The sequence below is a fragment of the Scylla paramamosain genome, chromosome 22 (assembly GCF_035594125.1).
Source record: "Scylla paramamosain isolate STU-SP2022 chromosome 22, ASM3559412v1, whole genome shotgun sequence".
Taxonomy (NCBI): domain Eukaryota; kingdom Metazoa; phylum Arthropoda; class Malacostraca; order Decapoda; family Portunidae; genus Scylla; species Scylla paramamosain.
Window position 1 is genome coordinate 17,074,930 of NC_087172.1, and position 12,500 is coordinate 17,087,429.

The window sequence follows — 12,500 nt, forward strand, 5'->3', positions numbered from 1 at the left end:
TTAGGAACATAATTATGCGAATCCCGGCAATTTATCAACTTAAATGAACCATGAACACCACACCACGGCAGAGAGTGAGGCGATCAAGACAGCTGTGTGTGTGTGTGTGTGTGTGTGTGTGTGTGTGTGTGTGTGTGTGTGTGTCGCTAAAATATCTCAAGAAGCGCTCCAATGAGGAAACTATACAACGCTAATAACTATTTATGTCTTTCCTTTTAAGTTAAATGAAGCGAGAAAAAAAAATAGTAGAAGCAGAAGCCGAGTAGATTAGCGTATTGAGATTTCTCTTACAAGGTAGTGACATGTGAGCACGTTCCTGCTGTTCCGTCAGTAGGTCAGTGGCGCTAGAGATGACAGTGATGCGATTCTTGACTCCCCAGGTTTTGTACAGGAATAATGATCATTTTGACGTCTTGGAGACTGGCGCGCTCAGTGGGACTTTTTTCGCACTTTTTATTATCTTTAGCCGGTGCACCTCGAACGTAAAGAAATATTGTGTCATTGACTGACTAAATGACTGACAGAATGACTGATTAATTATTTCATTGACTGATGGATTGATTGAGTGATTGACTTACTAGTAAATTGGTTGGTTGATTGATTGATTGAGTGGATTGATTGAGTGATTGACTTACTAGTAAATTGGTTGGTTGATTGATTGGCTGACCGATTGATTGACAGACTGATTAACTGTGTGACTGATTGATTGACTGATTGATCTGAGGTGTCACAAGAAAGGATCAGAACATGAAAACAAATCACCACGCTCAAGGCATTTCTTTATACTGAAACTCAGCATCAAGTTTTTCGTTACTAGCAGTTTATGAAATTTAACTTTGCTCCTTCATCGATTAATAATACTTGGCACACACTTTAATTTCCTTCAGGTATTTGGATTTATTATCTTGAAGTCGAAATATAAGATGAAAATTTATGCAAGTATATACAACAAAGTAAAGTTTATAAGTTGAATCTCATACAGCAGAACAGACTCAGTTATCTAGTTTTTAGTGCCGAGTCAGAAGGGAGTTTAAAAAAAAGACTAAACAAATTTATGGATGGAATCGTAGGTAGAAATAGGTAGCTGGATATATTTTATAAAGGAACTGCAACGTGTACGCTTGATGACTTCTTGCAGCTTCCCTTATTTTTTAATACTCTTATGATCTTATCTACCTGCATTGTATTCAGAATTTTCCTTCATTCTTAAGCCTTCTGGTAGGTTAAGAATACATCAATGATCAGGTTTTGTAAGACTGTCAGCAGATCAGAGGACCGGAGATTGAGTGAAATACCAAACACCGTGCATTTAAGTGTAGCAGTGAAGAAACTTTTGAACAATATTATAATACCATTTAACCCTACTGTCTGCGGCTTTCCTGGATTTTCTCTCTTCTCGACCAGGCATCGTGGATTAAGTGCACGGCCTGATATCGACCAGTGTAGCAGACAATAGGGGTAAGCAGGAGTTTCTCTATAACCTCCTCCCCATATTTTACTACCAGTGCTAATAAACACAAACCCGGACCATCATGATTTCAGTAATTAATGATTAACGTTGAGCCAGACTTAACTTTTTGAAGAGTAGAGCTTCATCCGGGAGCAGAGGAGCTGTGTACGTTACAATAACCTGATTATAAATTTCATTCCTCATTTCCGATTTCCCTAAAGAGACTCAGGGCATTCCATCAACCCTAATAGACGTTTCCTGTATATATTTCCATGACCCTCACCTCTCTCTCTCTCTCTCTCTCTCTCTCTCTCTCTCTCTCTGCCTTTACTTGTCTGTTCTTCTGTCAATCAAACACTTATTTATTCACTAAACTATCCATTACCTTATCCATTTATCAATTACTTATTTGCGTCTCTCTCTCTCTCTCTCTCTCTCTCTCTCTCTCTCTCTCTCTCTCTCTCTCTCTCTCTCTCTCTCTCTCTCTCTCTCTCTCTTTTTAAGTATCAATAAAAAAGCCATGTACGTATTTGTAAAGAACCTGTTGATGTGGAGAGAGAGAGAGAGAGAGAGAGAGAGAGAGAGAGAGAGAGAGAGAGAGAGAGAGAGAGAGAGAGAGAGAGAGAGAGAGAGAGAGATAATATTTCAAGGGCAACAGAACGTGGAGATATCAAATGAACGAAAATAAAAATAAGAAAATACAAAGTCGAAAAGAAAACACAGCCAGAGAGAGAGAGAGAGAGAGAGAGAGAGAGAGAGAGAGAGAGAGAGAGAGAGAGAGAGAGAGAGAGAGAGAGAGAGAGACAAAAATACGGAATGAATAAAGCAGGCAAAAACACACACACACTTAAAAAAAACAAACAAAAAACGCTTACGAAACTGAAAAAATACACCATGAAAAATACTTGCTTGTATAAAATGACAAAAACAAGAGGAAAAAAACAAACAGGGAGCATCACATTTCCCGTTTTCTCCCGTGAATGAAATTTGCCATCGGACCCATACACAGAAAACGGAGCCACGAAGCACTTTAGTAATAAGGAGGAGAAGGAGGAGGAGGAGGAGTAGGAGAAAGAGAGATGGAGAAGGAGGAGCAAGAAGAGGAGGAAAGGAGGAGGAAGAGAGGCGGAGGAGGAGGAGGAGGAGGAGGAGGAGAGATGGAGAAGGAGGAGCAAGAAGAGGAGGAAAGGAGGAGGAAGAGAGGTGGAGGAGGAGGAGGAAGAGGAGGAGGAGGAGGAGGAGGAGGAGGAGGAGGAGGAGGAGGAGGAGGAAGTAAAATGTACCACTAATGAGGAGGAATGAGAGTACAATCCACCGTGTGTGTGTGTGTGTGTGTGTGTGTGTGTGTGTGTGTGTGTGTGTGTGTGTGTGTGTGTGTGTGTGTGTGTGTGTGTGTGTGTGTGTGTGTGTGTGTGTGCCCGCGCGCGCGCGCGCTTATAATAGAGAAATGTGAAACTGGATTGTGAGGAAAGAGTTAGAGAGAGAGAGAGAGAGAGAGAGAGAGAGAGAGAGAGAGAGAGAGAGAGAGAGAGAGAGAGAGAGAGAGAGAGAAATTACATAACAAAAATGTAAATAAATATAAAAAAACATCAAATTTTAAAGACCAATAGTTCTGTTTGAAAAATGGCACCCAAATATTGTTGCCTTAAGCCAGACGCCCTGTTACATAACAAAGATAAAAAATTAAATAAATTAAATACATAAATAAAACGATCTTAAAAAATCAGAAATAAACTCCAAACTTACCACAGTTGTCGATCTCGTCCTCGCCATCCGGACAATCTTCCTTTTGGTCACAGAGGAAACGTTGCTCGAGACACACATCGCCCGTGGAGGTGCACAGGAACCACCCAGTCGAGCACGAACCTGGGGGAGAGAGGGAGAAGAGAAGGTGGTGAGGCGATCGATCCTGAAACTTTGGTGAGGGGGAAAAGGAGAAGAGGAGAAACGTACTAGGGATCGTGAAGTTATTATTATTATTATTACTGTTATGGTTATTGTTAGTAGTGGCAGTAGTAGTAGTAGTATTAGTAGTAGTAGTAGTAGTAGTAGTAGTAGTGGTAGTAGTAGTAGTAGTAGTATGGTCATCATTATCATTATCGCTTTGTTTAAAGAGCTTATTTTACTTGTTATTTTATCAGTTGGTATAAATATATGGGATGTTCTGAAGTCACCAGGGAGGATGTACAGGATTCGAGTCAGGAATGAAGCCAGAGATACATAACTTAACGAAAGGAAAAAGATGAAATAACACAAGAAATGCAGCTTCCCATAATGAACATAGGTATCTGTAACTGAATTAAATACAAATAAAACAAAATGACAAGAAATTATACAAGAAGTGACACAAGAAATGAAGTTCCCATAATGAGAATAAGTATCTTTAATTGACTCAAAGATGTATAACAGGCCACAAGTATGCATCAGCTGAGGGAGACACTGGCACAACAATACAAATTCAAGGACAAGACTCCACGAACTTAGCCTCGGGCCCTGTATGCTTTACCTAGACAAATACAACTACGTGATTGCAGGTCCAGTCGAAGGAACAGACAGAGTAGAGATAGACAGTCTCTCAGGCACAAACACACCCTACGGAACTCCACAACAGAAGCCAAACATACGAGTATACTAATTGAGCGGAAAGTTTCTAATGAAGGCATTGTCCTGTCAACAAGCACAAGAAGTTGAGTTTTGAGTTTGTTTTCCTTGCTAAAAATCTTAGAATGATTTCAATGATCCAGTCCTTTAAAAATTTTAAGTTGGATGTTTTAAGTGTGTGTGTGTGTGTGTGTGTGTGTGTGTGTGTGTGTGTGTGTGTGTGTGTGTGTGTGTGTGTGTGTGTGTGTGTGTGTGTGTGTGTGTTTTACCACCTTTCTCACTCTCTCGTGATAATAATAAAAAAAAGTTTCCAAAAAAAAAGATTAAACAAAAAGCAGCAAATGTATCCTATAAGAACGTAAATCACTCGTAACAATAAGAATGTTAATTGAAAAAAAAATATCAAACTAGAAGCAGTAATTGTATTCTCCAAACTATGTAAGTCAGTCGTAATGATAAGAATATTTGCTGAAAAAAATAAACTAAAAGCAGCGAATGCATCTTCTAAATTACATAACTAAATCACTTCTAGTAATAAGAAAGTAGACTGAAAAAATCAAACGAAAACTAGTACTTATTCCCTCTAAAATATGTAATCACTCGTAATAATCTCAACGTTCTCGGAAAAAAAAAACAGTAAACGAATACTAAAAACTCTGTAAATCATCAGTGAAAATAAAAAAAAAGTTTGCTAAAAAAAAAAAAAAACGAAAACCAGTAAAATTAATATCACCATCTATGTAAACCACGCCTTCAGTCCCCTTCCCGCCTTGCCAACCCTTCCTCCAACTCACGCCCAGTAATAATATATAATGAAAACTGAAACTGCATGATAAGGATATGAAAAGTGCTTGAGATGTGCCTCCCCTCCTCGCTCCCTTGTGACTGCCAGGCCCTCCCGCACTCGTCCATTAATGTACTGACGACGCTGCCAGGTGGAATCAGCCGCACCACTCACACCACATGGCTTAACGTATTCACGGTTGATTTTATTATTTTATTCCGCGGCGTGTGTCAGGTGTGTGTAAAAAATAATGTGTTGGGAGACTGATTTTTCTTTTTTTATTATTTCTTTATATTTCTTCTTTTTTTCGTTTCCTTTATTTTCTACTATTCTGTTACTACACTATTGCTATTCTATTCTTCTTCTATTATCATTATTTTTTTCGTTATTCTCAAAAATTAACTCGTGATAGAAATTAAGGTGTTTTAAGGCAATTTTATGGTTTTCTTGGTAGCTTTTACTGGTTTTCTACACACACACACACACACACACACACACACACACACACACACACACACACACACACACACTCCCCCTACTTTCCTTCCCATGCATATTCAAGTGAGGGGAACTAGGATGGGTTTTAAGTAATCAAACTTCCTACATCCTTTCCCCATTCCTCTTATAGTAACACGACAGCTGTGGTTGGTAATGAGTCTGAAATGCCCTAGTGAATATTGCAACTATTAGGTTTCTTAAAATATAATTCAATGTAATGCACAGGTTGAATAGAAATGGAGGTGCGAAAATTTGTATTGTTTACCCTCAAATTATAAGTTTTCTATGATTTGAGTAATGTTTGCCCAAAATTTCATGTTTTGTTCTAGTTTAGTTTAAGTTATTGAAGCAGCGTCAGTAGTAGGATTTATTTGCTAATTAATTGACTGACTGACTGACTGACTGACTGATTGACTGACTGACTGACTGACTGATTTAAGGAGCAGCAACAATGAAGTCATACGGCGTCTCAAAAAGAAAAAAATACTCATAGATAAAACTGTTAAAATATAAATTCACACTAAATAACCTGAAAAATAAAGAAAACATGTATCGATACATCTATTAAAAAATATATAGATTAACATTAAACTACACGTGAAAATATAAAAAGAAAGTTTACAATATCATCAACATCAGCAGCAACAACAGGCGATGAGAACATAACAGCAGCAACAACAACAAAAAAAAAAACTGCAACAATAACCAGTCCGATGATAAACAACGCCTAACAGAATCGATCCTCAATCACTGGCAAACTCTGCAACTTTGCCTAATTCCCCTGCTTACCTCTTCACATAACGTAACAAGGCAATTCTGAAACCAAATTGGCCATCCATAGTTTAAAAGCATCAATTATCACTAAACTGTATAGAACTGTCAACCTGTTTACCTTTTCGTTGTAAACTTCGTCAAGAGAGAAAAGTATCGGGACAACTCGGGATTCAAACCGGTCACCTAGTTTGGAATAGTTAATGGTAAAGTTTCGAATTTCAAGTTCCCTCCGTGTTTGTGTTTCTCCCATTCTTGTGACCTAAACAATTTCGAGGGAGGAACATCAAGACACCTCCGTAACGAGGAGTAAATTAGCCATCTCGTTTGGAACTCTTTTTCCACTGAACTCTTTTGGGGGAGCAGCAATTAAGTGGACATTTCCCTTGTTTTTATTTTCGTGTCCTTGATCAGCTCTCTTTTCCACGAGAGAGAGAGAGAGAGAGAGAGAGAGAGAGAGAGAGAGAGAGAGAGAGAGAGAGAGAGAGAGAGAGAGAGAGAAAACACTGCACTATGGGTCATTCCAAAGACATCCCACACCTACTCCTGGACTGGACTGCGCTGGAGATAAATGATTCACTAGCAGTTTAGAATTCAAGCCGTCGCCTTCCTGTGTGCTACTGAAAGGTGTATCAAGGCGAGCCATTGATGCAGGACACACTATAATAGCAGGAGTAGGAGAAGGAAGACAGAATAGTAGGCGTTTGTTTCTGTTTTCGTCTTTACTGAGGGATAATTTCTTTACGGGTTTTTCGGAACTTTTTTTGATGTGGGAAAAAATAACAATACATCAAGACCGAACGTACGTACACATGAACGCCTACACTAGTTTCTTATCTGGCACAATAATTCCTTAGCGTAAAATTTCCAAGAAAATTATTAAGTTCGAGGAAAAATATTCGCCCAAAGAAGAAAAATGTCAGAATAATATTAATGTGCCGCGACGTATGAGACCTAAGAAATTATCTAATCTCAGACTATGACATCAGTTATTAATATCACGGCCGTGCAGAGTGTGGCTTCTCTTTGGCCGCCCCTCTTGTTCCGGAGGCTGGCGGCCCGGAGAAGCCTGCCTGGTATGAGAAGTCATTGCAGAATAGGCGCTGCTGGTGTGGTACCGCAGGGGATGGTGGTGGGGTGAGGGTGGTGTGTGATGTTAGGTGTGGTGGGAGTGGTGTGTGATATTAGGTGTGGTGTAGTGTGGAAGGGAGTGGGGTGATGTTTGAGTGGAGTGGTGTTGGGCAGCGTGAGGTGTATTAAGATGGCGTGGAGTGTATTGGAAGGGATAATGTTGCCGTGACGTGGCGTTCGGTGTAATGAAGTAGCGATGAGTGGCGTGGAATGACGATACGTGGGCGTGGAATGACGATGCTTGGGACATGGTGACGTGGCGTGGCTTGGCAATGTGCATGTCGGCGTGGTGAGGCGTGGCTTAGAATGGCGTTCATGTACGAGTATGTACGTGTAGAATTATTGATACAGAGCATTCACCTTCGTTACATCAACTTACAAGATGTTTCCAAATGTTGTCTGTTTTTTTTTCTTTCCCATAAAGTCCAAAATACACCTCCATGTTTACTATTTTCCTTCAACTTTAAGTCCTCTGAATTTGCTTAGAATATCTCCATTAGCAAAGTAACTTAGAACATAAGAACATAAAGGAAGCTGCAAGAAGCCATCAGACCTACACGTGGCAGTCCCAGTAGGAAACTCTCAATAGACTAGAGAATTAATACACAGTGGGAATGCGTGTGGCAGGTTACTGGACTGCTGACCACCAATGGACCTTCCCCCGTGCAATAATCCAGAATGCAGCCACAGCCCATCACCCACCCGGACCCGAGCACTAACGCGTTCAAAATTTAATAGCAATATCGTGACTCCCATTCGCCTCAGAAAGTGCAGCGCGACACGGGGGCTTGAATGCGAATGTCCGACGAAAAGTAAAAGTTTCCTGGGACGCTGAAAATGATGTCACGAACTGAGCGTCTTCTGGAACGAGCTGAGTTGGGAGTTTCTTAGGACAAAAAATGAGACGATGTTCTTCTTGCTCATGGTATTTTTTTTTTTGTGTTGGTAATAATTCATGTACTTTTGATGGTTAATATCAATACTGATACTAATACGGACACAAATACTAGATACTAATACTTAAACTAATACAAATACTAGTTATCATCTGTTCTCTTTCGTGGTAAGGTTTGTGTGATTAAAAATTCAAGTACTCTTTGTCTTATACTAATACTAATACAAACTCTCTCTCTCTCTCTCTCTCTCTCTCTCTCTCTCTCTCTCTCTCTCTCTCTCTCTCTCTCTCTCTCTCTCTCTCTCTCTCTCTCTCTCAGCCAAAGCCCCGCAAGCCAAAATCTCCATTATCATTTCGTAGCTTCACTCAGCAAAATATATCAACACACTATACTACACTACACGCACAGTCACACCCCTTAGTTAATGAACACTCCTACACACCCCAAGAATATCCCTCCTCGCGTCCAGGGAGAGAAAAAAGAAGCGAAATGGTGGCAGTTCTTCGTATTTTCCTCCGTGCTGTGAAATTGTCGGGACGTGAGGCGAGGCTGCTGGTGGTGGTGGTGGTGGTGGCGGTGGTAGTAGTGGTGGTGGTGGTGCTGCTCCCTGGTGTCGGCTCTGCAAATTGTCCTCGCTATCTCCATACGAATGAGTGCAGGTCCCTCTCCTTAATGTTGATGTGAGAGAGAGAGAGAGAGAGAGAGAGAGAGAGAGAGAGAGAGAGAGAGAGAGAGAGAGAGAGAGAGAGAGAGAGCAATTTTTCCCACCCAGAATCCATTATTATTATTATTATTATTATTATTATTATTATTATTATTATTATTATTATTATTATTATTATCGTTATTATCATCACCATCATCGTCCTCATTATTATTTGTAGTAGTAGTAGTAGTAGTAGTAGTGGTAGTAGTAGTAGTAGTAGTAGTAGTAGTAGTAGTAGTAGTAGTAGTAGCACCACCACCACTATCATCATCATCAAGATCATCACCATCACCATTTCGGGATTTCCAGCAAACATCATAACAGTTCCTTTGATACGGGACACCTCTGATTACACTCACTGTTACAAATGCGCCCGCAAGCACTTCAAAGTTCCCCCCTCAGGCGTGACCTACCGGGGAGTTAGCGTCCGTGTGTAGCAGCCCGCGGCACACCATCTCATCTGCACCTTATCTTTCCGCCCAGAACTAATATCAGACTTTGCTGCTTCAACGAGGAATACGAGGGGACTTTTTGTTTATCTATCTGTCTCTCTGTGTGTGTGTTTGTGTGTGTATGTGTGTGTGTGTGTGTGTCTCGCTTTTCAGACTTTAATCATCACATCATCCTCTCATTGTCAGACGAGTATCTCTCAGTTTCATCCCATTTTATCATCTTGTAACATTTTCACAGCCTCAGCTCAGTCTTTACTCAGTCTCATCTCAGTTTCTTTCATCGTAACATTTTCACATCCTCATCTCAATCTTGATTCATGTCACTTTCTCATCTCTCAACCTTTCACAGCTTCAGTGCTTCACCTCACAGTCTCACCAAGCAATCTCATCTCACTTTTTTCTCATCTCATCACTTCATCACAGCCTCACTCCACAGTCTCACCTCACCTCCACACCTCCCAATCTTAGCTCACGCCCTCATCTCTCACATCCTTATCTACCGTTATCTCCCAACTTCTCACCACAGTCACACTCACCTCATCACCTCAAAGCCTTCCTTCGTAGCATCCCAGTCTCACCTCGACAGCATCACGTCATCTTCACATACTTCCTAGCCTCGTGTCTCCCAGCCTCGTCTCTCAGCCTCATCTCTCTCAGCCCTGCCTCAAATCCCCGAGCACTTATCCCCTAAGCATCCACATTTTCGACACTTAGGGTTCTTCTGGCAAACTTGAGGCCAAATGTTGTGTTTTTATTTGTGTCGGACTGTCCTGAAGTGGCTCCCCTTCGTGATTTTATTCTACTTCACTTTTAGGAAGATGTTTTATTTTTATTTTCTTTCTCTTTGTTCGTCTTCCTGCACTTTAGGAGTTTGTACGCTTTTTTATCACTATTTTTCTTATCTAACATATTTGTATTCAATAGGAACAGAGATGAGGGAAGAAAAGAAGAAAAAAACGAGAGAGAGAGAGAGAGAGAGAGAGAGAGAGAGAGAGAGAGAGAGAGAGAGAGAGAGAGAGAGAGAGAGAGAGAGAGAGAGAGAGAGAGAGACGTCTGAAATTACACAACCACTTACGTATATACGGACACACGCTTCTCACATTACTAGAAAAGAGAAGTTAAGCGATATAAAACAAGAAAAAAAATTGACTTAGAAGGCATTGCTTTTCTCCATCTTTCTCGCACACACACACACACACACACACACACACACACACACACACACACACACACACACACACACACTAAACACCAAGGGCGGTGTATATACTGTGTTTTCTGTCTGCTAATGTTCAACAAGGCATTAATACGACTGCCTATGTTACTGGAGCTGTTATCTCTCTCTTAAACGCCCATTGAAGGCAGCGCTGAGCCTTCCCTTAATTACATGCTTGCTTGGCTCCTCTTGGTGAGATGAGGGCAAGACCTTGAGAGGGGGCAAGGAGTGTAGAGTAAACAGGAGAGCTTAGTGCATGTTAAGGTTTGGAGGAAAGAACTACACTGCCCCTTAGATCGAACACAGGCAACCAAGAGAAAACGGAATATCCTCTAAATGCCTTGAGAGAGAGGGAGAGAAGAAAGGGAGGGAGAGGGGGAGGGAAGGAGATTGGGAGGCAGAGACGATGGGTACGAAATGGTGAAATGACTCATTGATGTAAAAGAAAACGGGTTATTGTTAAGATAATATAGAAAATGGTGAATATAAGAGTAATTAAGTGGATAGAGTATGGAAAGAACGCGCACGCACACGCTCACACACACATACACGTACACGCACACACATGCAATAACAGAACGTGAAATGAGTAGTTAATTAAATTACTTTTCCATATAGAGCGTCTCTCTCTCTCTCTCTCTCTCTCTCTCTCTCTCTCTCTCTCTCTCTCTCTCTCTCTCTCTGATCATAACAATTAAAACCAAAAATTAGATTAATAAATTAACACAAACACACATTCTCTCTCTCTCTCTCTCTCTCTCTCTCTCTCTCTCTCTCTCTCTCTCTCTCTCTCTCTCTCTACATCATGCAGACCACATCAAACACTCATTAAAGCGAGTAAAGCGAGCCCTCAAGATTTCATTGGTGGGAGCGAGGAAGGACGAAGGAGGAAGCAAGAGAGGGAAATATTAATCACTCAAATAATGATAATAATAATAATAATAATAATGGATTAGATTAAGAGTGTGTGGGCTTTCCGTGGTGAATTAAGTGACTCGTGGCTTCAGGTGAGGGAGAAATAATTTGGTAGGGTAAAATATGTGTGTGATTTTAACCTTATTTTGCTATTTCACATTTCTTTGCAGTTCTCATGGTCTTTCCTTCCTTCTTTTTCTTGTCTTTATTGTATTTCGTCTTTTTTCATTCCTTCTTACATTCTTCTTTCCCTCTTTCTCATTCTTTGCTTAAAATTTCTCATTTCCTTCCTTCTTAAATTACTTCCCTCCACTTCATTTATATTTTCCTTTTAATCTCCCTCCTTCCTTCCCTACTTCCTTCCTCCCCTCCTTCCTTCCTTCCCTCCTTCCTTCTTTCCTTCCTTCCTCTCATTTCTTATTTCATTTTTTATGTGATTCCTCCCTTCCAAGGATTCACATTTTCACTTTAATCTTTCCCTCCTTCTTCACTCCCATCCTTCCTTTTCTATTTCCTGCCTTCCATCCACCATTTCTTCGCTCTTAATAATGATGACGATGATGGTGGTGGTGGTGGTGGTGGTGGTGATGAAAGTAATGATGATGGTGATGAGAATGATGAGAAAAACATGTTCTTACCATGCAAATAAGATGTCAACACCATATATTCTCTCTCTCTCTCTCTCTCTCTCTCTCTCTCTCTCTCTCTCTCTCTCTCTCTCTCTCTCTCTCTCTCTCTCTCTCTCTCTCTCTCATAATAACCCCAGTACGTTTACAAGGGTACCAATAAGAGGCTTAATTTTACCCCCATTATACTACCCTCTTCCCCCCACCCTTCCCCTTCCCTCCTCCCCTCACCCCTTTTCTTCCCTCCTCCTTTTATTCTTTCTTTTCCTTCTCCTTATTCTTCCACTTCCTCCCACTCTCATCCTTCCCTCCCTACTCCCCTCGTCCTCCCCTCCTTCCTTCCTTCCCTCATCCTTCCCTCCCTACTCCCCTCGTCCTCCCCTCCTTCCTTCCTTCCCTCATCCTCCCCTTCTCTTTTCCCCTCTTTCTTCATAATTACAGGTATTCCTTCCCC

General features: G+C 40.9%; 1 protein-coding gene across 8 annotated transcripts in view; it reads right to left on the bottom strand.

Moving 5' to 3' along the window:
• Positions 1-12,500, bottom strand: part of LOC135111693 (relaxin receptor 2-like) — a 194,912-nt gene that overhangs the window by 69,256 nt on the left and 113,156 nt on the right. For all 8 annotated transcript variants that reach the window (XM_064025287.1, XM_064025289.1, XM_064025290.1 and 5 more), the window contains one exon: positions 3,197-3,316. In XM_064025287.1, the coding sequence (XP_063881357.1) occupies positions 3,197-3,316 (120 nt within the window). The remainder of the gene's footprint in view (positions 1-3,196; positions 3,317-12,500) is intronic.